Genomic DNA, 27620 nt, shown 5'->3' with positions numbered 1-27620 from the left:
TATTTCATGTTAAATTGTCTCCCCATTAGTTGTGCTGGCTGAGAGTGTTTTTGGTTTTGCTTTACTTACAGGGTGAGTTTTGTTCCTGCTTTAATTCTCCCGACTTTTAACGATTGCGATTCTGTTTTCAGGTGGACGACTGGATCACGGAGGAGCTGCGCTACGCCCCCGCAGGCCTGAGTCACGGCTGGTTTGTCAGCAACCTGGAGTTTTACGACCTTCAGGACAGCCTGTCGGATGGCACTCTGGTTGCCATGGCGCTGTCAGTGGCTGTGGCTTTCAGTGTCATGCTCCTGACCACCTGGAACGTCATCATCAGCCTGTACGCCATCCTGTCGATTGCCGGGACCATATTCGTCACCGTCGGCTCCCTGGTGCTTCTGGGCTGGGAGCTGAACGTCTTGGAGTCCGTCACCATCTCTGTGGCCGTGGGTCTGTCCGTGGACTTCGCCGTCCACTATGGCGTGGCGTACCGGCTCGCTCCAGAGCCCGACCGCGAGGGGAAGGTGATTTTCTCCCTCAGCCGCATGGGCTCTGCGATCGCTATGGCAGCACTGACCACCTTTGTTGCCGGGGCCATGATGATGCCCTCAACCGTGTTAGCCTACACCCAGCTGGGCACGTTCATGATGCTGATCATGTGCATCAGCTGGGCCTTCGCTACCTTCTTCTTTCAGTGCATGTGCCGCTGCCTGGGACCCCAGGGAACCTGCGGCCAGATTCCTCTGCCCAAAAAGCTGCAGTGCCAGGCGTTCTCCGAGGCCACAGCCACACACCCCTCCTCTCAAGGGAAAGGCTCTGGGCAGGCGAAGTACCAGCTGGACGGCAGGGGCGGGCAGGTGGAGCACTATGAGTTAGAGCCACTGGCATCAAGTCAGAAAGCTGAAGACAAACCTCGAGAGGAGCACGAGGTTTGTACTCAGCTTTATAATGGAATCCCCCCCCACCACCACGCAGCCCCCTATTCACACATCCATTATAAAAGCAAAGCCGAGCCCGGCAGAGCCGGTCCTGAGAACGGGCTCGTAGCCACACTGAGCACACCGTCCAGGTGCCAGTACTCTCAAAACACTAACTGCACCTGCGGGGACCCCCCTCCTCCTCACCTGCCTCAGCAGTGGACCCCCCACTCCTGCGCTCAGCCTCCCCAGGACTCTACTTCCTGTCCTCCCACCCCTCAGCTCTTTCCTCACTCAGGAAACACACCGTGCAAACAGAGTACTTCCCTCTTATCTTCAAACCTGGACCCAGTCTACACACACATGGAGTGCCGTATGCACTACATCCACTGTCCCCCCGCCCATTTCCACCACTGTTCCCAGGGAAGAGTGGCCCCCCGGCAGGGACCTGCACACAGCTGCCATCTCAGGAAGTACTGCGTCCATACTGCAAACCTGCAGGCTGGTTCAGCCAGAGAACAGAGATCCACAACCTCACCTTCAAACCGGGACACGGGCCCAGCTCCAGGTCCCGGTCCAGGTCCAGGTCCAGGTCCAGGTCCAGTCTCTGGCTCAGAGGAAGATCATAGACCTGAAATGAGTCAATCAAGTCTCGATAGTAGCCAAAATATCAGCAACTCGGCCCCGACACAACCTCACACTCGGTGCCCCTCCCCCTCACTGGGCTCGTCACACACTACCTGTCATGAGAGACAGAAGGCGAGGGATAGAGCCCATTGTTGTGGTGATAACCATGTATCCGCCACGACCACAGAAACAACAACGCAAATGGATGCTTGTTGTAAAATCCCTGGCAACCAGGAGAAGCTCGAAAGTATTCCCGTCACACGGGAGCAAAGTGTCAAAAAGTGCAAGCGGACCTCCAAAAGTGAGCGGGCGTCCTCCGCCTCTCCAAAGAAGCTGTACTGTTTTAACAGGACATTGAAAGTGAAGTGCAATTCAGCTTCAGAGTTTAACGTGCCAAAAAGTGAAACCAGCGTGCCTCCTATTGCAATAAACACTAATCCTTCTTCTGAAAGCTTATGTTGATGATAAATTGATATTTTAATAAAACTCAGTCCAGAACAAAAAGCAAATATCCAAAAAAAAAAAGAAAGAAAAAAGGAATGACTCACTCAATGTTTCCGTGCAATTAAACAGTGTTTGGGATGTGTTTGCTGACCAAGTGCCTCAGTGTGTTTCATAAAACCGCACGGACCCACTAAATATATTCTGTTTACATTTTTCTTTTCGTACTCACCAGTTCTTCACATGCCAGATTATTTGTTTGATTTTACATGAAACACACTATTGATGAAGCTATTTCATTGTTCACACAGACATCTCCATGAAATCTTGCAAACGTTAAGTGTTAAATGTACAGCAGCCATTTGCACCGACAGGAAATCGTACAGTAAATATTGTGATATTGTGTGTAGTTATAAATATATGTCGTCGGATATGATCACATCAACTTAATAAAAACTTAAAATGTGCCACATTTTACAAGCTGATAAAAAAAAAAAAAAAAGTTGTTGCCTGACACTTTTTTGTATTTGTGGGAGCTAGTGTTGAATTCTCAGTGTGCTCTTGTGTTCAAGTCGCCACACGCCTCAGATAAAAGATGTACTGTATGATTAAAATGTCTTTTTTTATCACTATTGTCCTGCTGTCTGCCATTGTCTGCTCCTCCTGATACACACACGCACACACACACACACACATACACACAGACCATAAAATGAGATCAGGCTCCTCTCGAAGAAGGAGGGTATATCTTTAATCATAACAGTGCTACACCTGTTTCATTGTCTCGTAACTGCTGGCGCCTTCAGTGCTATCTGTTACATCTGGCCTGAGGTCGTTGACTGGATTTAAACTGGGCCGGGCTGCCTGCTCTCAGGGCTCATGTAGACTTGATTTACACAAGAATAATGGATTAGATTTTATTACTAGGTGCGATACAGATCTCATCTTCTCAAGCCCATCAGTCAAAGTACATCAACAGGATTTCTGCTCAGGAACTGTTGAAGTTTGGGAATCGCATCAAAAGCTGATCGTAAAATTATTCTTTCGAGACGGGCCGCAGAAAAAACCTATGTGCTGTGAGGCTTAATACATGTAAGTGAAAGAAGTGCTCTGAGCTTTAAGGCCTGCTGAGGCAGACAGCCTTAATTACAGGGAGACAACACTCTGGCACAAAGCGCTAAGAAAACAGCCCAGCTGCCATTAGCAGTGGTTTTTGCTTGTCTAACAAATATATATTTTCAATGAGTTACTCTTTTGTAATATTTCCTGGGCAACATTGGAACAAAATCTGCTGAATATTCTTCCTGTTTGCACATTCAAACAAGACCTATTTATGGCTGTGGTTTGTCTGTGAGCGTTTTCCAAGCGATTGTGTGATTAAAGGAGAACTGAGCCTTTTCATGTTTTGTTTTAAAGCAGCTGTAATTAATATTTTTGCAGTAACAATGGATCAAATTACTAATGTTGGCTCGTGGTGAAGAATCTCCTACTGAGAATTATCCCCTGAGTCTGCAGCTCTCCACAACTGTACTCAGTTTTAGTGTCTTTCAGCTCATTGTTTTGGTTTTCGGGCCCACAACTTTACTAATGTGGCTCTCTTCCTCTCTCTCTGCTTTAAAAAGCCAAATTTTGCAAGCTGGTTTCAGAGAAGCTAAAGTGCCAGATCCTCTGCAGACTCATGAAACAAGGCTAAAAGAAGAGTCATTATTTGACTTTAATCTTTCATCTTAAAGTGACTAGACACATGACTTTAAATGACTGTGAATAGATAACCGTATGCTAACAGGTTGATAGCTTATTTCCACTGCCCCCATGTGGACAAAAATCAGTTACTGCAGGTTTAATTCACTTCGTAGTGGCCCATTATGACCAGTCCTCAACCTGTGGAGCTCCACTGGTGCAACTGGAGTTGAAGTAATTTAGTCAGCAGCTACTTCAATAGTTGCAAATGGTTATTTTCTTTCCTGCTTTCCTGCAGCAAGCACCACCGAGGAGCACACGGCAAATCAAAACTGTCCCTGATTGAATTCTCTCTAGATGGGAGACATGATATCCCTCCTTTTTTTTTTTTTTTCTCCATTCCTCTTTCCTTCACCTTCATTTTCTCCATCTTTTTTTTCTTTCTGCTACTAAATCTATTCCAACCAAAGTGCAGAAAACACCTGTTTCCTCAGAGGTTCGTTGGGAAAAGAAGCAGTCATCATCCCCTCTGGTCGTCTCTCTGCCCCCCGTCTGTCCTCCAGTGAGGAATGTGAAGGCCGATCTGCTCCCAGTGGGTTACTGGTAAGCTCCACACTGGGTTAGAGCTGGGGTTTTCACACTGGGACACCATGAAGCTTGAGTTCATTATCTCTTTTTGGCTCCTTGTTACTGTTATTCAGAGTGAGATCCTCCAGAGATCATGATCGTCTTTTGATGTGGAATTTCAGCAGCAGTCTCCCCCCTCTCACTATCGAAATCTCAAACTTACTGCTTCATGTTGCGTCTTGCGTCCCAGACACTTCTCACATTGTGGTTTGCGGAGGGGCACTTCTGCGGAAACACGATCAACATCATCACAAGACGTTAGTTTCAAAGTGAAAAGCTAGTTTCCACCATACGTCTTGGCTCAGAATAGCAGTTGGAACATGTGGATGGTGTCAGAGAAGGGAGGAAAAGTACCACTGTGCTTCTTTTTTTTTTTCCCTCTTAACCCCGTCACACCCTGTTAACCAAAAAAAAAACAAACTTCCACAAACAAACAAGTCGTATAAAACACATTACATAAGTAAACCGCCCACAGTGGGATCGTTTGATGCTTCTGTGTTGAAGGAAAGATCTTATTTTGGCTCGTACAGCTCAGACTTGTGTTCCCCTCGGCCTCAGATCCCCCTGCCTTTACTCTGCTCCTCCACTCAATCACTGCAGTGAAGACGAGTCCACTTCCCCCCGGAGGATCTCTACTCAGGCTTGCGTGAGCATCCCAGTAATTATATTTGCTTAAACAGAGGTCAAATATTAACTATGGCCATGGGGCTGGGTTTATTACATTTCCCTGCAAGGGGAGAATCTCAGAAGCATGTGTGTCTGTTCTAAGTATATTCTGCAGGCCTGAAATAACTGTGAAGAGCCCGCAGAGCTGGAGAGCTTGTTTACAAGGTAAACATTTGCTTCCACTTTTCAAATTAGATTTTGGTGGAGCCGCTGGACTGGGCCAGATTTATGGAAGTGAAACAGGTTTTCCTTCTTTCTTTTCAGATCAGTGGAGGAGCTGATTATTATTTTTTTATCTTAAACATGAATTCTTTTCTCACCTTTCTGCTCCAGAAATTTTCGTTCAATATTACACTGAAAAAAACGCAGGTATCTTGGTATGGAAATTAGAAAACAGAGGGTGACTTCTCATCAGTGCAACCTTCACCTCTGATTGAAAACATTTTAATAAATCAGTAAAAACCACTGAAAAATATTCTTGTCCTTGCAGCTGAAGATTATATAACCAACAGAGTAGGAGGAAAACATCTTTGCATATTAATTCTTAGTTAATCTATTCCTCCCAAACACTGTGCTATATTCCTGTGGCTGTTGCTTTTGCCTCTGAAGTCTTTGGCTCTAATCTAAAACCAGATCCTTTTCTTATGATCTTTATATCGTCTGAATCCACAGTCGGCCTAACTGTAGCCCTCGTCTTTTCTTTTACTACGTTACAGCAACACAATAATATTCAGCCCATTAAAATGTGGCTGGTTGACTTGATTAAACGCTTTTGTTTAAAGAATATTCAATGAGTGAATTTGGCGAATTATTGAGTTTGAGCTGTTGAATTATGTAGCTTGCAGTTTGGAGTTAGGAGACTACGTCTGATTAACAGTATCATACAAATATGCACAGTAAAAATCAATTTTTTAAAATCAGAAATACACATTTGTTTAATAACACACTGGGACACTTTTTGGGGCCCTCAGTTCTCTCAGTCAATAGCTACTATATTTTAGGGGCACTAACAAAAAATCCCAGAAAAGTGCATAACAAAAGCAGACTGGACAGATATTAATGCGGCACCGTGCTCAGATTAATGGACTGTCCACAGTGTATAAGCTGCAGGAGCCTGCAGACAGGCTGTAATGTTCAGAACAGCTGGCCCATAAAGGCTGGGAGGATGCAGGCGGCCGGGGCCAACAGGACGGAAGCTTTCCTCTGCCCAGTAGCTTCCTGTTTTCAGACACACAGTTCAAATGAAAGGAAACTGACTGACCTCAGATTCACTCTCATCTTACAGTCCAACAAAACCCAAGTGCTGTGGGAGATGATATCATTTGCAGTTGCTGCTGAGATGAAAATGCGCCATTACGTGACACACCCAGTGCAATTATAAACAGTCTCACTAATTATCACTGGGGTTTTCACCGATCACTCAAGGCTGACGTGAAGAGTCGGTAAAGACACGGACAGCTTACGACATCTAGTGGTGAAAGTAGAAAATAAAAATCCAGAGGAGTTTCACCTTCACCAAGGAGGTTCTGTTTTCTGTAAAAAGTACTGAACCGATTAACACTAAACACGGTGGGGGGGTGGACCAGAGAAGAACAGATTAAATTTTGGGGCAGATCCAGATCATTCATCATGAATCAGATTTTTTGTTTCTCTGAAGTCTGGTGTATGTTTTTTTTTTACGCTGGCCTTGGTGGGGCCCGCGCTCTCTGAGGGCCCTTCTAGTTTCTAAACATTACAGCTGCAATTATGATCAATAAAATCATTTACACTAAGGTTTAGATTAGATGAACCAAAACCCAAGGCAAAAATCACATGAATGTTTCAGGGGTTTTGTGGAAATTTTATAATTAATTATTATATATATAATTAATTTTATTTAATAATGCAACCATGAAAGTAAAACATATATATGCATAAATTTCTCAAAGCATTTAACATATATTCTATATTATCCTCTTGTTTAAGGTTAAGTACTCAGGAATCAAATGACACCACTCCATGAAGAACAACATTTATTTTATAGATTTTGTTTTAATTTTTACAATACATGATCATTTTGAAAATCTGTGAGATAATCATATATAATAAGACTTACTGGCTGTTGCTGATGATTGTCAATATAAATACTTCTGGGTCTTTGACTGTAACAAACAATTTGAAAAAAATTACTTTGTGGTAGGAGTTTTGTCATTTTGAGATTTTAAATACAATTTACAGGAACAGAAATTAAACAGTTCTGCAAACAAACAACCATCATACAATATCGAGATCAGAAGGTCAACAGCTGACAAACCAAACTGGCCAAAATTAAACTGTTATTACACTTGATTAATCAGACTCATTAAACTTAATTGACATTAAAAAAAACAAAAAAACAATAACAATCGTTTGTTTGTGCTGTACATGTGATTGGGTCATGGAGTGTTGGAGCTTCTTCCTCCTGCTACCTTCCCACTTCAGCATCGTGGTTCACATGGCGATTTCTCTGAGGTTCTCCAGCTTTATGTTGTCCTCATGTTCAGGTTGATTGTTTGGCTCCGCAGGCTGAGGTTTGTCCTCTTCAATCTTTTTCACCTTGGTGTCTTTGAGGATCTGTGAGGTCAGTCGCTCATAAAACCACTCCAGGTCCTGAGGGTCCTCTGGCCAGGTGAGGTATTCTCTCTTCTGAGCGAAAGCCCTGATTGCGTTGTACTTCATCAGCTGGTAGGGAGCCAGCTTTGGTTGTATTTGATCAGAAAGGATATTAAAGTTAGCAGTGAAGGTGAAGAACACAATATCTATTTCTATTCTCATTCACTAAAAATTGCATGGCACCAGTTTTGTGAAGCAATGTTAATCTAAGTCTGTATGAAGCCTGCCATCTACTGGTGAAAAGTAGGCACTGAACTGCCCATTGCCAGCTGATGTTTGGTGCTACTTGTTCTCTACAGGGAGTAACATCCCCAGCATAAAAGACCAGGCAATAGCAGATGGAAAGATTAGTGCCTATATCCACATGTACTTCTCAGACTTAACAAAAAATTGTGTTTAGTTACTTAAAAGTAGCTGGAAACAATGATTTTATATTAATAATGTATCACATAACTAACACGTAACTAGTTACAACCCCTGGGGTAATTATCATGTGACTGTGGAGTTCACCTCAGTTCTAATAAGAGTCTCAGCTCGTTGTTTTGGTTTTTCTGGTCCAAAGCTTTACTGTGTTGTTTCACTCTCGCTGCTCTTATCAGTGTTATTTTTGGCAGCGGGCAAAAATCTCCATTTATTTATAAAAGAGTAATGCCTGTCCCTCAGGAGCTCTAGTCTCTGAACTTGGAACTAAAAGCAGAATGAGTGTTGGATTTAGATTTGTCATGTGGTCAGAAACACCTCTCCAAACGAATGATAATTATCTGCTGGGTGTGTAAATAGGCGACAGTTTGCTAACACGTTTACCTAATCGATGTATAGGGGGGACAATATGTCAGTCATGTGTACAAGTGGCAAAAAAAGAAAAATCAGTTAATGCATGTTTAGAGTGACTTTCAGCAAATCCCATAAACTAAGTGCAAAGTGTCTCAGCAGCCTAATACACACCTTCCCTACCACCAGCATTATCAAGACGTTCTTCAGCTCCTCCAGCATCCGGCCCTGGGCCAAGGTGAACGCCTCCAAGCACCAGCCATCTGGAAAGAGGCACACCCATGTTAGTTTTTGTGTGTGCCATGATTTTTTAATTGGTAAATAATTTCGTAATAGAAAAAAGAACGATAAGGGAGTGGGACCCTAATGAAAGGCCTGACACCACTGTCACATCTGTTTGTTAAAGACAAAGCCACAGCCAGCAGCAGCAGGTTAACTTAGATTAGCATAAAAACTGGAGATTGCTCACTAAGAAACATGTCATCGGTTGTTTAATCTATTCAAAAACCTGCAGTCTTTATGCTAAGATAAGCTAAGTGCAATCAATCTATAATCATATAACAAAAAAGGGAATTAGTTTATCTCCAAAAATGTTGAAGTATTCCTTGAAAAAAAAAGTCAAAAATTAAGCAGACGTAGTGAAACCTTCAAAAAAAAAAAAAAAAAGCTGTACCTTTAAGAAACTCTTTGGAGATGATACACACGGTCTTCCTGCTGCCCCAGATGGCATCTCTGATGTTCGAAAGGTGATCCTCACCAGGCAGGAAGTCTCTGGCCTCAAAACAACAGTGGAAGATGTTCTCCTCTGAAAACTGGTTGTCGAGCTTATTCAGCAAAGCGGCCTCCACCCACTGATAGTCACTGTTGCTGAAGCAGAGGAAGGCGTCGTACTGCACCTCTTCCACAGGAGGCGTCTGTTTTGGGCCCTTGAGAACTCTGCCAACGATCTTTTTGTAGATGATGAATATCTGCCCTCGGAGACGGGCGTAAACAATCCCGCTGATGATGACAGTGATGATAAGGAGGGCAGAGAAGATGAAGAGCGCAAACTTAAGATCTTGGACATCCTTTTCACACGGTTTGATGCTCTTGGCGTACTCCAGCAGAGAGACGTCGTGGAGAGCAGCTGGAAACTCACATGTGTACTCCTTAATCGGGCTGAGGAAAGTCACGTCCGTCTTGTTCAGCCACTTCAGGAAGCTCTCTATATTGCAATCACAGTGAAACCAATTTCCTGCCAGGTTGAGGAAGAGGAGCGACTGAAACGTCATAGGATCCGGAGAGGCTAGGAAGTTGTTTGAGAGGTCAAGTCTTTTCAGGCTATCTGGAAAGACGTCCCGCTGCAGAGAGGTCAAGTAATTAGACGAGAGGTCCATCTCTATGATCGAGCTGAGACCTCTGAAAATCCCTTCTGGGAGAGTCGTGAGTGAGTTCAAGCTTATACTGAGCGCAATAAGATTCTTAAGATGATCAAACAGGTCAAGGCATTTCCCCTCCGTCCAAATCCTCTGCAGGGAACTGTCATGAAGATCTAGCACTTCCAAACTATTATTAACGGGTACTGTAATATTCCCATTTAGGGTGCACCACTTGACGAAGTTGCCACTGTAGAAGAAATACTGGAGATACTTGAAATGAGTCATTATGAAATAAAAATCCTCCAAGTTTGTAAATCTGTTTTCTGTAACATCCACATGGATGCTGTTCATAGCCAAGTCATTGATATGTCTTAGTGATTTCATCTTATTGTCAGCCAAATAGAGATATTCTAAGTTTGGTAATGATGCAGGAAAACCCAGGTCTCGCAGTGAGTTTCCTGTCAGATATAAGGCTCGTAATTTGGGAAGACCACTGAAGGATTTGTCCCCCAACACACCAATGTGATTGTGAGACAAATCCAACACCCTAAGCTCTGTCAGGCTGGTGAATGTCTGAGAATGAATCTCTCCTAGCAGGTTGGATGACAGGTTGAGCATCCTTAAATTTCCCTGAAGACCACTGAAGGCATTTGTGTGAATCTGATTGATTTTGTTTTTGGAAATGTCAATAATTACTGCAACCTTTAGGGGGCTAAAAACAGCCTTCTTCAAAGCGAATATAGAGTTTTTAGAGAGGTCTAAAGTTTCTACTGCACTGTTCACGAGGCCTTCGTATGTGTTTTCATCTGGATCAGGTAAGTTCTTATATGAAAAGGCTTGGCCTATGTGTCCATACAATATAAGATGAGAAATCGGAGTCCCTTTTATTGCTTTGAAAAATTGTCTCGATGTGTTCACGTTGAACCTATTGAGGGACAAGTCGAGGGTACCAAAGGCCATTCCTTGGAAAGGGTTCCCACAACTATCCCTGTCGTATTCTTCATCATACATTTTATATAAGTGGTTGGAGTGCAAGTTCAGGTGTGTGAAATGTTTCCCCCTGAAACCAACAAGATCGTCTTCACATAACCTTTTAATGCGATTCAATTTGAGGTTTAAATTTGTGAACTTTGTGAGCTTTGAGAAGAACAGTCCAGGTTGGAGTCTCTCTATTTTGTTACCAAAGAGGTCGAGCATTTGTAAGGACAAAAGGGGCTGCAGATAGCTCTCCACCAGTATGGAGTCTTTCAAATTGCAATAATCCAGAAAGAGGTGTTGTAAATTAAACAGTCCTGCAAATGCCCTCGGCTCCAGCTGAAGACCAATATTATGGCCTAGAACCAACCGTGTCAGTTTTCTTTGCCTGAGGAAAGCGTTGTTCCTTATGACGAGCTGCACTTTCTGCATTCCTAGATCTAACTGCTGCAGCTGGACGTAGTCTCTGAGCGAGGTGCTGTTGATCTCACTGATGTAGTTCATGTCCAGGTACAGGTGGGTGATGTTGGGAGGCAAAGCAGGAACCCAGTAGTGGCGCTGTGAGGTGCAAGAAGCTACAAGGCCATATAAAGTGCATGATGGGTAGCATGTGGTTACCTGCAGGTCGGAAGATTACATTAGCTCTGTAAACTGAACTCTACACTTCATTTTGGGATATGCGCTTGTTCACATTTTGCTGAGAGTTAGATGAGATGATAGATGCCACTCTGATGCCTGTACAGCAAATATGGTGCTGGAGCCAGCAGCCAGTTAGCTTAGCTTTGCACAAAGCAGGAGGATGTGTGTATTTTGAATTTGAATGAGCACATTTCCCACAATATTGAACAATTTCTTTCATTCTTGTCCATCTCAGACTATTGTTCAGTTTGTGAAAAACAAATAATAACTGATCAGTTTTGATCTTACCTGTAGGTATAAACCAATGAAAACCAACTGAAGAGCCGGCGTCCTCATGCTGTCCTCGACCTATCAAGACGTCCACAGAGAAAGTCAAAAATGAGCAGAGATTAACAGATGGGATGTTGTTGCTTTGGCTCAGCAGAGCAAATATTAGTGAGGACAGAAGAAGGTGAAACTGTCAGACTGTTTGCTTTAGCAGGTTCACAGTTCACTGGTGCAGTCACACCGCTCAGTACACAACCGTTCACCCCTGATATCAGCTTCAATAATAAAGCTCCTCGCAAATAGTTGGCATGTTTGCTAGGTTAGTTAATTTCCCTTGAGGGATGCATGCAAGTTGCACTGTGGGAAATGTAGGATCCAGGGTTTTTGAAGTGTAACTCAAAGATCTGAATCTTGAACTCTTTTTTTTCCCCCTGCAACTTCATGGAGGTGCAATATCCCACTAAATCTCGGGAGGGCTCCTTTAATAATAACAACACTGACATGTTAAAAAAAAAAGAAGAAAAAAAAAAGGAAACTAGATATGTTGCAAGACAAAGCCCTGTAACTCCAAATCAGAGTTTGGTACATCAGATTACTGCCCCTAGTGTATTAATTATAATTAGTTTTTTTATTGTATTTTTTTTTTTTTTGAAAAAACTAAACATAAATTCTACATTGCAGCTATAATAGTTGATACTTTACCCCTGTTGCGTGTATTATCAGTAGTATAGTGTATGTATAATAAATAGAGGGCGGTACTTCGACTTAATAACTTCTCTCCTGTATCACCATGAAAGCCTCTTCATGTTGCCTCGCATCATACACACGTTTAAAACAAGTTATCTTAAATTATCAAAGAGTTGTACTGAAATCTTTCCAGTAATCTTTGGGTTTAACACTTATAAAGAGCAGGCTGACACATTCACTATTTTTATTTATTTTTTTTTACCAGCATTTGTCCGGTACAATCGGAAATAACAGACGTGTGTCAACATCCTAAATCTTTTTTCTTTTTTTGAATTACGAGTTTATACAGGGAGTCAGTCATACATGTTCTTGGCCACAGCTTCCTTACAATTAGTTTTCCAAATGTGTAATAAAGGGAGAAATCTTACCCGTGTTGTTCTTGTGCAAACTGGGAAAAACCTTCAGTGTCTCTCCTGTAGGAAGAGGAAGGTAAAACACCTCCTCCTCGCAGACGAACGCACTCGCGCACTTATCTGGAAAACTGCGACTGATTAATATCTGCTCATTGATCGCGAAACATACCTGCCATGTATTTTCTGTCGCTCTGAATACACAGGAAATGTCACAATTCCCCATATGAGCAAATATCTACTTCCTCTTTCGAAGACAACTTGTCCTCGTTTTTTCCTCAACTTCATGCTTCTGTCTTCTTATTATGGGCTGTTTTTAATCTCTGGTGACCCACCCACTTCCAACTTCCCAACACTGCTAAGTACACTTGTAGTACTGCTAGTACTGCTGCTGCTACTAGTAATAGTACTACCTTACTGTGTGGTAGTGGCAGCTGTAGTAACAGCAACAGCTTCTATTGCTGCTGCTACTATACTATAATATAATAGCCTAATTGTACCACAATATCATCATACAATGTTGTATATATATGAAGATATGAATCCTTACAGTGGCATCAGTGACGTTCCTGTATATTCTAGATAAGGCTGGCAAATCTTCAGAAAGGTGTCATATCCTTTTCTGGGATTATATGTAATCTTTAGGAAGGATACAGCTGTTCATATCCTAAGACCATCTATCAGATTTCCGTGTCATTATTGTGCAATTCCTGGCCACACGTGAAGCAATTTCCATAAAGTTGATTTGGGAATTAGTTGAAAGTCTATTACTGCTTGTGAGATTTCCCAGTAAGCAAAGCTCAGGATGTAATGGGAACGTAACTCCTGTGGTCGTACCAAAAGGGCCGTACCTTTGAACAAAGCCAGGTACAGTGCAGGAAAGGGCCAACCCAATAATAAATGTTATTAAAATATTATACACAGCTCTACTGTATTGTTGTGACATTATTCCTTACTATTTATTTGTGTGGTTCTATATTTCTCAGGGGTAGGCTATGGCATTTTAGTTACTTATACATTCACATATATCCAGGTAAGTAATATGTTGTTATGTTTGAAAAGTATATTATGTTTGTGCCAGGAAAGTGTTTGAAATGGAAGACGGCAGTTTAGTGAGGTTAAGTATAAGGGGAAGCATTGTTTCTCCCAGTGCCCCTCCAAATGAAAAAAAGTTTGTTTTTGGCAGCAGAGTGAGAAATGTTTACTTAAGTAAAAGTAGTCATACTGTAATATACACTATAAAAGTACTCCATTACACATAATTGACTCAAGGCAGAGTCAAGTGTAAGTGTAAGGATGTTGCATTAGGTTTTATTGACATCCTTCTGCCTCAGCTGGTGCGGAACAACTGCTTATATAGTCCTGAACAATTAGCCTGGGTAGAACCAAACTCCATCCAGGGGATCTAAGTCCGTCTCATTTAAAAAGATCAACTGACAAAAAGTTACTTTTTATTTGTAAACATCAACAGTTAAAACAAGACGCAAATTGTATTCTTCTAAACAAACTGTAGAATTGCTCCAAATCAGACAGATACTCATGAATACAGTATATTAAACTTATGACCACCCCCACAGTCTTGGTATAACCCATGATATCATCGATGACATCAGCAAGACCAATAAAGAGGGAAGTGTTCGGCTGCCCCACCCTCTTAAAACTTCTGGAGTCCATGGTGAGTGTGGAGGATCAAACTGCTCAGATTAAACCAGTGTAGAAGAACTGTGTCTGTTTAACCAAAAATAGTGATGTAACTGTAACGAGACACAATGCTAACAACAAACAAACCTGTCACACTGTTTCCAGTGCTAAAGATTAAGTGCTAAAGCATGAGATTTGTGTTCTTACAGTTGCTCATACACACACACAGCCATATAAATATAAATGTAGGTGGAAGTGACATCGGCTGCTAATTTCTGGACATTACAATTACAAATGCAGTTTTAGCTTCTTCTTAGCTCTGAATATTACAAGGCTAGCTTTACCTACCAGGTGTTGGAGAATGGTAGCATTAAGCTACATTACACAGTGACAGTGGCATTAGCTAATCACTTTGGTCCACATAAATTTGATGGTAAGATAAAATGAAAACATGTCAGTAACAGTAGCTACTAACTTATGGAATACAAAGCTAGCATTAGCTGCTATCTGAACAGTTTGGACATAAAGCTAGCATTAGCTGCTAAACTTCTAATATGTGGACATTGCAAGGCTAGCATGAGCTGCTATTTTAAAGTTTGGACATAAGGCATTAGCTGCTACTTTTGGGAACTTCAAGGGTATAATTACCTGCTAACTTTCTGACATTAGAAGGATGGCATGAGCTGTTAACCTCTGGACATTTTAAGGTTAACTTATACACTTCTCCACTTTCTTATCTTGTGATTTGATTTTAATGTGGTATACAAAAAATTCATGTCACTATGAAAAAGGTTTCAGTAGTTTAGCCTACTAATAGTTTACTGTGTAAGTGTTGATAGCCAATCATATCAGCTTTTTTTTTTTTGTTATTTCTGCATGTCAGCTGATCAATAATCAGATATAATGATTACCATAATCTAATGGTGAACATGCTGACAAATTAAAAGCTGTTTTAGACTGAAAAACTGCTGTTAAAACAGGCAAACAATAATCTTAATTTTACTTTGAAACAATCTTTTTTTACTGCCTTATTTACTAAAATATTGTATATATCCTTAAGATAGTAATTTTCAAAAAAAACAAGTCCTCATAGCTGTAGTGGTTATTAATATTTTATAATAATGAACCGATAGGAAATGTCAATCACACTGCAAGTGAAAGAGGAGAAGACAGAAGTTAAATTAGAATAAAACATTAAGGAAAGCAGAGTAATGGTAAAAGAGAAAAATAATATATCCATGGATGAAATACAATAACAGGATCATTGTTAAGAGAAAGTTATTTTTTTAATGAAATATATTGAGTTTATACCATTTAATACCCATTTTCATCTAACTATTAAGTATTCACAAATGATCTTCTGTGCTTCTCATTACCTCATTACATATCCCTGTTTCCTTCCCTGCAGCCCCTCCCACATCATCTGAAGCAACATCAGTTTCTGATCACGACAGCACTGCCGGATCACAGGATCAGCTGTCAGTCTGCAGGTGTGAATAGCTTTTAATGCCTTGGAGTTTGTAATTGCACAAATAAAATGATGCACCGTCCAAACAATAAGTACGGCCAGTGCAGCGCTGAAGTGTCGTCCTCCAACAAAAGTGACTGTGAAATAGCTTAAATTAACTGTTTGACAGCAGCTGCACAGTCATTAAAACCTGTACTTTGTATTTATATTGTGAACAAAATCCATCAAAACACAGTTTGTAAAGTTACTGCTCTGACACTGAAAAATAATGAGCCAACAAAGCTTTATTTATTCTCGTAGTTGCATCTGCATTTCTTGATGTTCTGTTTGCAAATTCATTATATTTGACTCCGAGTGTAAAGTTTCTGACATTTTCATTTCATTTTTCCAAAAACATGTCTGTCTCATCTTTGTGCAGAATGCAGGGGAAAAGTGAAAAAGCAGCTTTTTATACACTTTGCCACCACTGCTGACATGAGCCTAATAACCATTCAGTGCATTCAGAAAGTATTCAGTCCAGTTTTTATATCGCCCCATTATGACCACGTGAAAACAAGCAAGCAAATTCATTAAAAAAGAAAAACTGAAAACTGAAACGGATAGTGAGTGCAGATTGACGAGGGAAATGTATGAATTTAAATGATTTTAGCATTAGGCTGCAACATTACAACATGAGAAAAAAAAAGTGACTGCATACTTTCTGAAATGCATGAACGCACTGTTTGTCAAACTGATTGATCTGCTAAATGGACATCTCCTGCCAGGTTTCTCCTTCAGGCACTGTTGTTCTAGTGACGTTTGTTTTCCATGCTTTTAGACTTTATCAGATATCACAAGACTTGCAGCAGCTTCATCCCGAGGCAGCGGGGAAAGGTTTTGAAAACTTTGAGTCCTTAACGCAAAGCCCAGTGAGAGGGAAACTGCTCGTAGTGCTGGATGACATCACACCAGGTAAGCTATTTCTTAAACGAATATGTTATAATCTATAAAAAGAAAATAAAAATTGGTATTTTGGGGGTTGGGTATTTTTTTTAAATTAGACTATTCCAGACTTTTCTAACAGGGAATCAGTTGGTAAATACAACTCTGCTGTTTGCCGTAGTACTGAGAAACTTGTAGCTGAGGTTGAGCTGTAGTTGACTTACCTGGATCATTTCAGCCTTCCGTTACGGAGCCATAAAAATGCCTCTAGATGTCATTTTTGGATCCACAATGACTGGTCTTTACTCCAGTATCCTTGCTTCTGTAGGTTGTGTATATTAAGTACATGTGTCCTCTGCCGCTCTGCTCTTTAACTTGTGACCCTTTGGATGGGGCGCATCCATCAACCAGCTTTTGCATTTGACCAGCTGCAACAGGAAAACCCCTGTTACATATTGAAGCATCACTAATAACAATCTAATAATGTAATCTATAACAATAGTTCAGTCACAGGGGACAGTTTACTGCAGAATGACTGCTTTTCATTATGGTTATTATGTAATATGCATGTTTTACGATGACATTTCTATAGTCTCATGAAAATAGATGATAGAATATGGGGAAACAAGAATTAATATATAGCCAAAGGTATGTTAAGATCATATTTTGTTTATAATTCACGTACTATTGCTGATTATTTAGTTCCTGTCCAGCATGTACGTCATGTTGTGATCTTGGCTTGTGTGTCTGAGATATGCATAAGCTTCATGTGGTTCATTATTGTGACGGATTGTGTCCATGTGTCACCTTCCCTTTTAAAAAACATTAGATATGGAGCAAATTTTGCAGCTCTGTCTGTGCGTGCACGACCTGCAGTTCGCTTTTTCCTCCACACGGTGGAGTAGTCCGCCTGTGTCTGAGGCAAGAATCAAAAGAACAGACTTCTCCTTCATTCATATTTTTATAATTTAATACTGTTTCAGCACAGACGTTTAAAAAAACAAAGTTCTTTGTCATTCTCATTACATTGAAACTGTTGTACGTGAGTTGAATTGTAGATTAAAACCAGTTTTCCCAGGCGGTGAAAACCTTAGTTGTTGGCATAATATTTCTGTTGTATTGAGTTTATAGTGACCACCTCTCCTGTGACATGACCACGCTCCTGTCCTCCATAGCTTTTGTTTTGCTGTGAAATCTGCATCCTTCATACCGTGTCTCTGTAGAGACTGTCTCTGTAGCTCTGTTGTCGAGTCTTGATCGAGTCTTTAACTGTCCCTCTGAGGCCGCTCTCTTTCTCTTTAAGCGTCTGTGGCCACACGGTGTAAACCGTGAGCCTCACCCTCCTGAGCTTTGAGCGCACCGCTGCTCTCCATCTTCCCTCTGCGGCTGAGGATGTGATGAGCCAGAAAAACCACCAGCACAATCAAAAAGACTGTACACAGTATTATCCCAACAAACGCCCCCACTGACACCCCCGAGGGCTGCCGTGTTGGTCCAGGTATGTATGATGTTGTGGGGAAGTCTGGAGCGGTGGTCGAGTCCTGCGATCCATCTGTGTGATCCTCGTTTTTTACGCAATTGTATTGGTTAACTAACGTATATCCTGGAGAGCATGAGCACACATAGCTACCGAATGTGTTTGTACATTGCTGATCACAATAATTGGAGATGCACTCGTCAATTTCTATGCACACCGTGTGGTCCTCTCTTTCCTCTGCTACATAACCGTCAGGACAGTAGCACTGGGACGCATCGTTCGGGTCGCACTCCGCAGCGCACTCCTCCTTCCCGCAGTGACGTTTACACTTATTCGGCGACTTTGGATCCACTTTATATCCCTCAAAACACGAGCAGTTGTAGCTACCGGGAGTGTTGTGGCATTCGTGCTCGCACGGAGCAGAGAGACACTCGTTGTCGTCGACGCACAGGCTGCCGGACTTCACGTATCCATCCTCGCAGACGCACTGAAAGCCGCCGATGGTGTTTTTGCACTTGAAGTTCTCCCCGGGACACTGCCGCTCGTCCGTGCAGTCATTGAAGTCCACGCACGACCTGCCGTCCTGAGCCAGCTTATATCCGTGGTCGCACACGCACGCGTAGGAGCCATCGCTCCTGTAACAGGCGTGATCGCAGCGCAGGGCGAGACACGGGTCGTCTGTGGCCTCTTCGCAGGTGACTTTATTTTCAGGGCTGACGATTTGACCCGGCGGACAGTAACAGGACGGGACCTCGTTTGGGTCCATTGCGCATTTGTGCTCGCACCCGCCTTCTTGTATCTCGCAGTTCCACGGCGCCTTCAGCCACTTCTCGGAGAAGCAGAGGTATTTAGTCTCAGATGGCATCCGGGTAGCGATGGTGCCCATTGGCAGAGACAGCACATCCTCGACCTTAAACCCCATAGGGGTCATGTAGGTGACAGACTCGTCCTGTGCAACCTCTAGATTTTTGCACGGCTGAATTAAGCCGTACTCGCAGAGAAACCCGGCCGCCTGTTCACCACATGGTTCCTGGGTCCATTTGAAGTCGCTCTCTTTGGAAACTGAGACGCAGCGAGGAGAGGAGCAGCTGCTGTCAAAGCTTGGCGCCCAGTTGAAGAAGTCACTCTCGCTGTCTTCGGTCACCCACTGGAATCCTTTCAGCCCAGCAGCAGCGTCTGGACAGGCGGTCTTCAGATGCAAACCGATCCAGAACCGCCCCGTGAAGTTCCCCAGCAAGATACTCAGAATATCATGTGATACAGATGAGCGAACTGTCATTAAGTGGCCTCCTTTATCTTTACATTGATCCTGGGCTGTTGTGAAATCGCTGGGGTCTTGGATCATCCCGAAACACTGGTTCCCGATGCAGTATCCGTTATTCGCCCCGGCCCCGCCGGTTCTTCCCATCATGGAAACCAGTATGACAACAAGCAGTCCCGTTACATCATTCATGTTTGCACCTCGGTTGTGTCCGTTCAAGTTCTTGCGAGTTCCAGCAGTCTATAGGCTTGTTTGTTTGAGAAACTGTTAAGCTCGTATTTATAAGCCCCTAACTCCATGCTACTGTGCCGGCGGAGGAAGGAAGTCGCTCTTAATCAGCCCGCTGCGCCACTCACTGCTCTCCACAAACTTTCTCCTTGGGCACAGACCATATCCCCAATTACGCACGACTTTTACGCACATACGCACCGAAGACGCGCGCACGCAAGGGGGAATCACCCAACGCCCCCTTTTTCCAGTAGCCCCTCCCAACTCCACTCTGCACAACATGTAAGTCCATGAGCGAGTCTCTTGGTCTCGTGGTCAGTTTCTTTAGATCCGGTGACATAAATAAACGTTTCTTGCACGTTTTCACTCGTTTTACACATTTTCTGAACACGAACGCAACTTTATCTCAACTCAAGGCAGGATAAGGAAAATTAACATCTTAATGAAAACAAAATACAGCAAGGGAGTCTTTGTAAAGACGCATGTTTTCCTTTACACAGACTCCACTCCCTTGTTGTGTTGCATATGATCAGCAGCCATGTATGTGCCATGATATAAAGGACAGTGTAAAGCAGGGGAAAGAAACAGGTAAGGGTGTGAAGTTTCCTCATTTCTATATTAACCAGTGTGTGTTCAGTTCTCACACCTCCTATTTTATAAACTCACTGTGGCTCTGACCCTTCAAATCTTAGTCCCCCATAGCCTCTATAATGTTGGTTATGTTGCTCTCATTACAGATTGCTGTGAACAGACTCGGCTAAATGCTTGCTGTGGTAAATGTAAATATAAAGGATCTGATCGTGGGTCTCACATTAACTCTGCAGTTTGAGTGAAAGGTTAACAGACGCCACAGGGACAGGAGAAAAGAAACCAGCCAGACCAAACCAAATAAATGAAACAATAAATTCATAGATAAATATGCCTCTTCCAAAAACAAACAAACAAACAAACAAACAAACAAACAAACACACACACAAACACACAAACAAACAAAAACAACCTGCAGAACAATTATATCAGAATAAAACCTTAAGCTGCATTTATTCTTTTTCTTTTACAGCATCGTTCAATAGTGAAATATTCAACAGTAAAAAAACAAAACAATAATAAGTCTGTGAAACAGACATTCAGTGGCTGGGTATATCAGAAGGAGGTGCACTTGTGTTTTCATAACAGGCTCCATTATATAAGAAGACGTTAGCAGCACAGTTTACATTCAGGTGTAGCTGACCTCGCTGGATCAGTCTGTTATACACTAATGTTAATAAAATACATCAGCAATGTACAGCCAGTGTAGCAGCTCAGCATTATCTGTGAAAGTTTTGCTCTCCTGATGCATATAGACAAACTAAAGTGTAACTATCAGAATTTAAATGATCTGTGTTGTACTTATATCTGTGATACATAGATAATGTGTTTTTTTATGGCTGTAAAATTAATTATTTTCACAAATGATGCCATAAAGAGTAGGAGTGTTTTTTTATAGCTATATAGCTGTAGATATTTTTATTTACTGATTCCCTGTATTAACTATGAGCCGTGAGTCGGTCAGCATCCTCAGCCTTCAGATGATTCTCAGTTTGTTTTGATTACGGTTATTTTAAAGAAGAGAGAGTCAGAATGGGGATGAACTTATTGGGTAAAAATGGTCCAGAGTTGTTGCCGTTTCCACATGCATGCATGCATGCTTCACAAACCGTTCCTATAGCAACCAGTGCATCCCAAAGCAATCAGTGGTCTGCCTCAAAACTACATATCTCAAATGTCCAACTTCAAGAAAGACAGGAATATTTTTATGAGCGAAACATCAGTCACAGCGAGTCACTGTGACGTAACCCAGAAAAACACACACAGATAATGTGCCTTTAACTAAAGAGAATTTCTTATGGCTGTTTTTTTATCAGTGCTAAGAGCTTAGACTGAGACTTCATCAAAAGATAAAAAAGTAGTTAACATATAAAGTAATAATAATATGGCATGTAACATTATGATGTGCAGAAATTAAAATGTCAAGCAAAGACAAAGGCACATTTTCCTATTGAGGTTGAGGAGCTAAACTGCAGCGTGTCTCCAGTGAAATGACACATCAAACTGGTTCTTTTATAAAATAATCTGATCAATCATTAACAAAAAAAATATGGTTTATATTGCTGGATTTGTGACATTTGTAAGGAATCTACACTATAATTAGAAAAAATGACCATACTGACTTTTTAGTACCGTTACTATTAGACATTTTTCTGTGTAACAGCATCTTATTTGTCATATATGACTCGAAAAAATTAGCCTGATTGGAAAGAAAATCCAAAAGTTTTCCATCTTGGCATTAAAAAGGTGAAGCTACAGCTCCAGGGAATGATCATCATAAGGTACATTAACCCAAATTCCATATAAAAAAATATAAAAAAAAACATTCAGCAGTTTTTCTTTAAAGTCTTCATTCAATTGTCTTCATTTATCGCAGCTTTAAGAATGACACTATGGATAACTCCGTGGAAAAGTCCCATAGATCAGATGACTCTGTAGCAAGTGCATGAGACATGAGCAGGTGCTCAAAGGTCTTCAGCGGTGCCATTACTGTCTCTGCGGGTCGTTTTTACACTGTTTGTCGAAGGAGAACCTCTTGTATGTCTCGGTGGTCACCTGCTGCAGGTAGAAAATATCTAGATCTGGGTGTGTGAAGGAGGAGAGCTTAAATTTGCCGCAACGTTTCGCCACGTATCGGACCGAGCAAAACAGCAGCACTGCACACAGCAACATGAACACGGTGATGCCCAGGACGCTGCCGGTCTTGATGTAAGAGGGCACCGCTGCTGGAGAAGAGCCGGCTGGTGTCGGCTGTGGAGTAGAAGAGCCTGATCCCGATCCCTCATCTGTTTCAGTCTGCACACAGGTGTGGCCCTCTACCAGCTCGTACCCCTCATCGCACGAACATCTGTAGCTACCGAATAAGTTTTCACACGTGTGATCACACATGTGATAATGCTCACATTCATTTATGTCGGTGCAAAAGGTTGTGTTGTTCTTGACGTCTGTGATGTAGCCGTCAGGGCAGCGGCACTGTTCCCTCACCTTCCCTCCATCTCTTGTGACGACGCAGTCAGCTAGACAGTCTCTCTCTGTGCAGTATTGTTCACACAGGGTGGCATTCTTGGGTGACACCCTGAACCCCTCATGGCATTCACACCTGTAAATCCCATCGTGCTTATTACATTTCATGTGCTCACACTTGTCGCAGATTGAAACGTCCACACACACTTTGTCCTCCTCAACGAATCCATCTTTGCACTTGCACTCAAAACCTCCCTGTTTGTTCTCACACCCCATACCCACACCTTTGCACGGGTCCTGCTCCTTGCACTCATCCACGTCCAGACAGCTCTTCCTGTCCTTCGCCAGCCTGAAGCCTTTCTCACACTTGCAGAAGAAAGAGTCGCCCTTCTGCTCGCAGCCGTGTTTGCAGTCGGCGCACGGGTCTTTGATGCAGGTGAAGTTGTTGTGATGGAGAGTTTGACTTTCGGGACACATGCAGGTATTTGTTGAAGAATTGCACTTGTGTTCACAGCCGCCCCCCATCACTTCACAGTTCCAGGGAGCATGAAACCACTTCCCCCCGAAACACACATGCATCGAGTCCGGATCTTCGGCGCCGACCTTTTCCGCTACGGCGGTGGCTCCCTGTGGAAACGTCTTCGTATCTTCAACTTTTAAACCCCAGTGACTGAGGTTGTATCTCACCTGTACGTCTCCGCCTGCCAGCAACGACCCGCAAGGTTCCTCGAATGAAAACCGGCAGAGGAATCCGTCCAGTTTCTCATCGCACAGGCTAAACGACATCATGAGGGCCCCCCCCGTCAGCACGGAGGAACAGTTTCTGGGACCTGACGCAGCTTCTCCGGTCTTCACGCCTGTGCCTTTCATTGGTTCCACCCAGAAACTACCGCTGAGTTCTCCGAGGAGACTCCTTAATGTCTCCTGTGGTTGTCCCAGATCGACCGATGATAACTCTCCTCCCTCGTTTTTGCAGCATTTCTGCGCACCTGGAAAGTCCATGGGCTCTCGAAAAAGCACCAAACACCGCGTCCCGGCGCAATGGCCGCTCCGAGAGAGGTCCGCTTCCTCCAGCCCGCACAGGAAAACCGCACAAATAAGCAGAGCTCGTGTCGTAGGAGTCATGATAACGATGTTAGAAAAACTGACTGTGGTATAAACTTCTGTGTTGGACGATCTGAGGCTAATGCAGTGACTGCAAGCTGCACTTAGTGCCCATTTATAACCCCCCCCAACTGTGTGTGTGTGTGTGTATGTTTTTTCAGGACAGGAAGGAAGTTCCGTCTTGGCCAACCTCACTAATTCACCAAAACACACACACACACACACACACACACACACACACACACACACACACACACACACACACACACACACACACACACACACACACAACATACATACATACACGGACACATGCGGGTGCATGCACTTTTAATAAGAGGAGGATGAACATAATCCCAGAACTCTCTCCCATGATGAATCTGCTCCTGTCATCTACATGATAAAGTAAAAGTTAATGCCTCATGAGAGAGAGAGAGAGAAAACGTTGCCAAAAATCTAACTCTCACAAAACAGATGCACATGTATAATCTTTACTGATATTATATTTTTTCTTGACATGTCCTTGAAACATGATTTATATATTCTTTATTTTTGAAACTTTATGAATTCACCAGTTCACATCTACAGTAACATTTCAGAGGTTAAGAAGAACACGCCTCTCCCTCCTTACCTTTTACATAACCACCGGTAAGTCTTGATTACCATGAGCAATTCCAAGTTACCCCAGCTTCAGTAGAAAAAAAATAAAAAAATGTACGTGATTGAAATATGATCCAAGAGCGGGCACTTCTTCCAGGAGAGTCACTGACTCATGGATTTTGAAGGTTGACAAACGAACCCTAAGGCACAATAACAAATACAGACGTACGGACACAATTGTGTGACTTATAGTCGATCTAAATCAATCATCATTCACACACTGTTCATCGTTTTCTCTCAAATTAGCAGAGGAGGAAGAGAGCTGCCCTTCCACTTTTCCTCATCGGGGGGGGCATAATGACTGAATGGCGGAGAGGAAGTGAAGAACAAGAGAGCCGGACAGACTTCCTACCTACCAGCCGCACCGTGCAGAGACAAAAAGTGACAAAAACTGCATTACATAAATCATTTAGTCCTTGAGCTGATGATTTTCCAGGTGGAGTTTATGTTGAGTAAACCTGAAGGAATGTGATTACATCCGATCGATTCCCTCCCAAAGTGACACACAGTGACTCAGTGGATGAAACAGGACATGAACCATATGCTGCAGTGAAATCAGTGGAGTCGTTTTGACGTCACAATTTCATTTGTATGTGTATTTTCACACCTTTGAAACTGACTTGTCGTTGTGATTACAGACGTTTTTACGACAGCGACTCACAGAGGTGTTCGGCTCCGTGCTTTTTCAGTGGCTCCTTATTTCCCATAATGAAAGGGTGTGGTGGTGTGGAATTGAGCAGAGGGGATGTGGCCCGTGGTGTAGCCACACAAGGAAAGGAATCCTTTGTTCATGCTGTAGAAACAAAGTAATCATTTCGAGTTGTTAGTGCTTAATCTCAGATCCCCACCTCTGCATGGATGCCTACCAGTGGGTGGCGTGGATTCAATCCAGTGCAGTGACACACTCAGCAGCTTGGTGCCAAAAATTAAGTCACTGCCTGTCAGTGTATTAGTTCTCTGATGTCTATCTCTAATGCCGACAGGGATTTTACCCAACCGCGCCTTGAAGACTGTTTTGTTTCTTCTAAATTTAACTGCTTTTTTCCACTCACCATTGTTTTCACAGTGACTCCATGTGATGGATCCAGAAACTTAGATAAAGTTTTGTTTTTAATTAGATATTTGTGACATTGCTTCATAGTTCTGTAGGAGCAGCTACGCCTTGACTGGCCTATGTGGGCCTTGATGGCTTCCTGCCACTATATACAGTTTCCCCAACTCATGGCCCAATGTTAAGGTCTCCTTCTTCTTCATGCGATAAAAATACGTGGCAGGCCGACGGCAGAATATAGAATGAAGTAACATTTTCAGTCTCAGTCGGCCCTTCACCTGCTTAATAATCAGTTGCGACGTCTGTACAAATGAGTAAATCAGCAAATGTAAGGCCATACGTTAGTAGTGATTATCATGGTAATCAGTAGTAAAGTACATTAAATGATTTCAACTTCTTTTCTCAACATCCCGTATCTATGTGCAGCTGTCACTGTGAGTTTTAAAAATATTACAAAACATTCTTTACATCACTTTTTAGAGCTGGATTATACCCTGAGTTTAAGACAAAGGTGGAAGGACAAATTACTCAGATTCAGACTCAGACATTTTATTATCCCAAGTGGGGAGCAGATAAAGAAAAACAATTGTAAGAATATACATAATACAATATAACACTGTAAAACACTAAACATTATAAAACATGGAACACTATAAAAACACCAGATGCTAAAAACACACAACTACTGTATTTCCTAATAATAATGATAATAATAATAATGGAAAAAATGGGGTCAATGGGTCTGTTGCAACATACAGTAGAAGTAGCATAATTAAACACTAGAAACCTAAAGACACAGTGCATAGATATGTGGAATAGGGAACTGAACCCTGCTGTCACTCTCAAACCGACTGCCACAGATTGTCAAATTTAATAATAAACTCAGTTTGAGTTATGAAACTTTTCTGATTCATTTTCTCAAATCAAAACAAAACATTATAGTGAACTCACAATGTTTCAGAAGTTCTTACTTTAGATCAGGCATCTTGAAATCATGATAATTTAAATAATTTCGTACAATACTTTATTATTATTATTATTATTCCTGATGTTATTTTACAAACAAGAAACAAATCTGTCAAATGTTTTATTCAGCCGACAGTAATAATTTACTAATCGCTTCTCCAAAAAATGACACACAATAACAATCATATCATTTGTGTCTCACATCTACGACATTATAAAAACGTTATAATGAATGCGTCACCAGTGTTCTGTGTACATTGAATCAACTGACTTAGACGACTATAAACAACTGTGAAAACAGTTAATTTCACTTCTCCATTGCTGATTAATGGGCGACGCATGTTAAAAGAAGAGTATGACTGGGAGCTGGGCTTGTGTGCGTCACTGAACTGGTAACTTTGCCCAAATGTGGGACGTTGTTGCTCCAGTGACTGATAGAGATGTCAGGGTGTGGTATGCAGTGGTACGAATGACATCACAAATGTTTTTTTTTTTACTAGAAGTACTTGGTTTTAACCCGAATCACGATCTTTTCTTAAACCTTAAACCCGAGCCATGACCGTTATCATATAGTAACCATGTCGACCAGGTTAGGTGCACCGCTGTAGGTACAGGCCGCGTGTTTATTATTGTAACCGTGACAACTGAGGTCAGGGACGTACACCTTCCGCTGCAGGGGCCGCTATTTCAGGAGACACTCCTATGGGTGTCAGAGGGTTGGGAAAGAAATGCCCGAAAGATAAAGCATTTGGAAAAAACTGTAGATATGAAGGGCTCATTCTAAAGCAACGAAAACGGTTCTTAGTTTCAGGTGATTATATCCTAATGAAAATACACTGTTGCTCATATAGCTGGAATTAAATATTTTTTACCCCTTTCCATGGAATGATTGTGACAATGTGATTTATTCTTGACAGATAAAGTGTATATCTTCTCAAAACTTTAGCAGTCAATCTCTTCCAAAGTGATTACTGATGCATTTAAATAGGAATAAACAGAGGATTGTGTCTGAAAACATAATTATTCCAACTTTATGGGCAACAGTGTAGATCAATAGATCCCTCTAAATCCTACTCACTGGTCCTTAAACAAGAAAATTATTAGGCTCGCTGAG

At 42.1% G+C, this 27620-nt stretch overlaps 4 protein-coding genes and 1 long non-coding RNA gene across 8 annotated transcripts in view; 2 read left to right on the top strand and 3 right to left on the bottom strand.

The window, feature by feature from the left end:
- The window catches only part of disp1 (dispatched homolog 1 (Drosophila)), a 79870-nt gene extending 77274 nt beyond the window's left edge, over positions 1 to 2596 (top strand). For all 3 annotated transcript variants that reach the window (XM_023415001.2, XM_087176223.1, XM_023415003.2), the window contains one exon: positions 132 to 2596. In XM_023415001.2, the coding sequence (XP_023270769.1) occupies positions 132 to 1988 (1857 nt within the window). In that variant the 3' untranslated portion in view covers positions 1989 to 2596. The remainder of the gene's footprint in view (positions 1 to 131) is intronic.
- Positions 2597 to 6935: 4339 nt separating this feature from the next.
- LOC111661380 (toll-like receptor 5) lies at positions 6936 to 12835 on the bottom strand. The gene is made up of 5 exons (XM_023414921.2): positions 12697 to 12835; positions 11603 to 11662; positions 9016 to 11293; positions 8517 to 8605; positions 6936 to 7655 (listed from the first exon to the last, which is right to left on the bottom strand). The coding sequence occupies exons 2-5, from the start codon at positions 11648 to 11650 to the stop codon at positions 7410 to 7412; spliced, it is 2661 nt and encodes an 886-aa protein (XP_023270689.1). The 5' UTR covers positions 11651 to 11662; positions 12697 to 12835; the 3' UTR covers positions 6936 to 7409.
- Positions 12836 to 15726: 2891 nt separating this feature from the next.
- The window catches only part of LOC111661443 (uncharacterized), a 31980-nt gene continuing 20086 nt past the window's right edge, over positions 15727 to 27620 (top strand). For both annotated transcript variants that reach the window (XR_015437791.1, XR_015437790.1), the window contains exons 1-2: positions 15727 to 15809; positions 16605 to 16738. This is a non-coding gene — a long non-coding RNA (uncharacterized LOC111661443). The remainder of the gene's footprint in view (positions 15810 to 16604; positions 16739 to 27620) is intronic.
- Positions 17661 to 19849, bottom strand: LOC111661441 (thrombomodulin-like). Its single transcript, XM_023415004.2, has one exon. It carries the CDS (start codon positions 19636 to 19638, stop codon positions 18007 to 18009), a length of 1632 nt encoding a protein of 543 aa, XP_023270772.1. The 5' UTR covers positions 19639 to 19849; the 3' UTR covers positions 17661 to 18006.
- LOC111661442 (thrombomodulin-like) lies at positions 20686 to 23984 on the bottom strand. Its single transcript, XM_023415005.2, has one exon. It carries the CDS (start codon positions 23848 to 23850, stop codon positions 22249 to 22251), a length of 1602 nt encoding a protein of 533 aa, XP_023270773.1. The 5' UTR covers positions 23851 to 23984; the 3' UTR covers positions 20686 to 22248.

The sequence above is a fragment of the Seriola lalandi genome, unplaced genomic scaffold, assembly GCF_002814215.2.
Source record: "Seriola lalandi dorsalis isolate HSWRI2012SDOR001 ecotype SW California unplaced genomic scaffold, Sedor1 jcf7180002054544, whole genome shotgun sequence".
NCBI lineage: Eukaryota > Metazoa > Chordata > Actinopteri > Carangiformes > Carangidae > Seriola > Seriola lalandi.
The sequence above is the reverse complement of the archived record's forward strand: the minus strand, read 5'-3'. Positions and strand labels throughout refer to the sequence as shown.

What these genes read in the sequence shown, in the direction of transcription:
- LOC111661442 (XM_023415005.2), bottom strand. Translation starts at nt 23,850, where the DNA reads ATGACTCCTACGACACGAGCTCTGCTTATTTGTGCGGTTTTCCTGTGC.
- LOC111661441 (XM_023415004.2), bottom strand. Translation starts at nt 19,638, where the DNA reads ATGAATGATGTAACGGGACTGCTTGTTGTCATACTGGTTTCCATGATG.
- LOC111661380 (XM_023414921.2), bottom strand. Translation starts at nt 11,650, where the DNA reads ATGAGGACGCCGGCTCTTCAGTTGGTTTTCATTGGTTTATACCTACAG. An exon ending in TCATTGGTTTATACCTACAG is followed by an intron (nt 11,294 to 11,602) that starts GTAAGATCAAAA and finishes TCCGACCTGCAG; the next exon opens with GTAACCACATGCTACCCATC. An exon ending in CTCCAAAGAGTTTCTTAAAG is followed by an intron (nt 8,606 to 9,015) that starts GTACAGCTTTTT and finishes GCCTCTTTCCAG; the next exon opens with ATGGCTGGTGCTTGGAGGCG.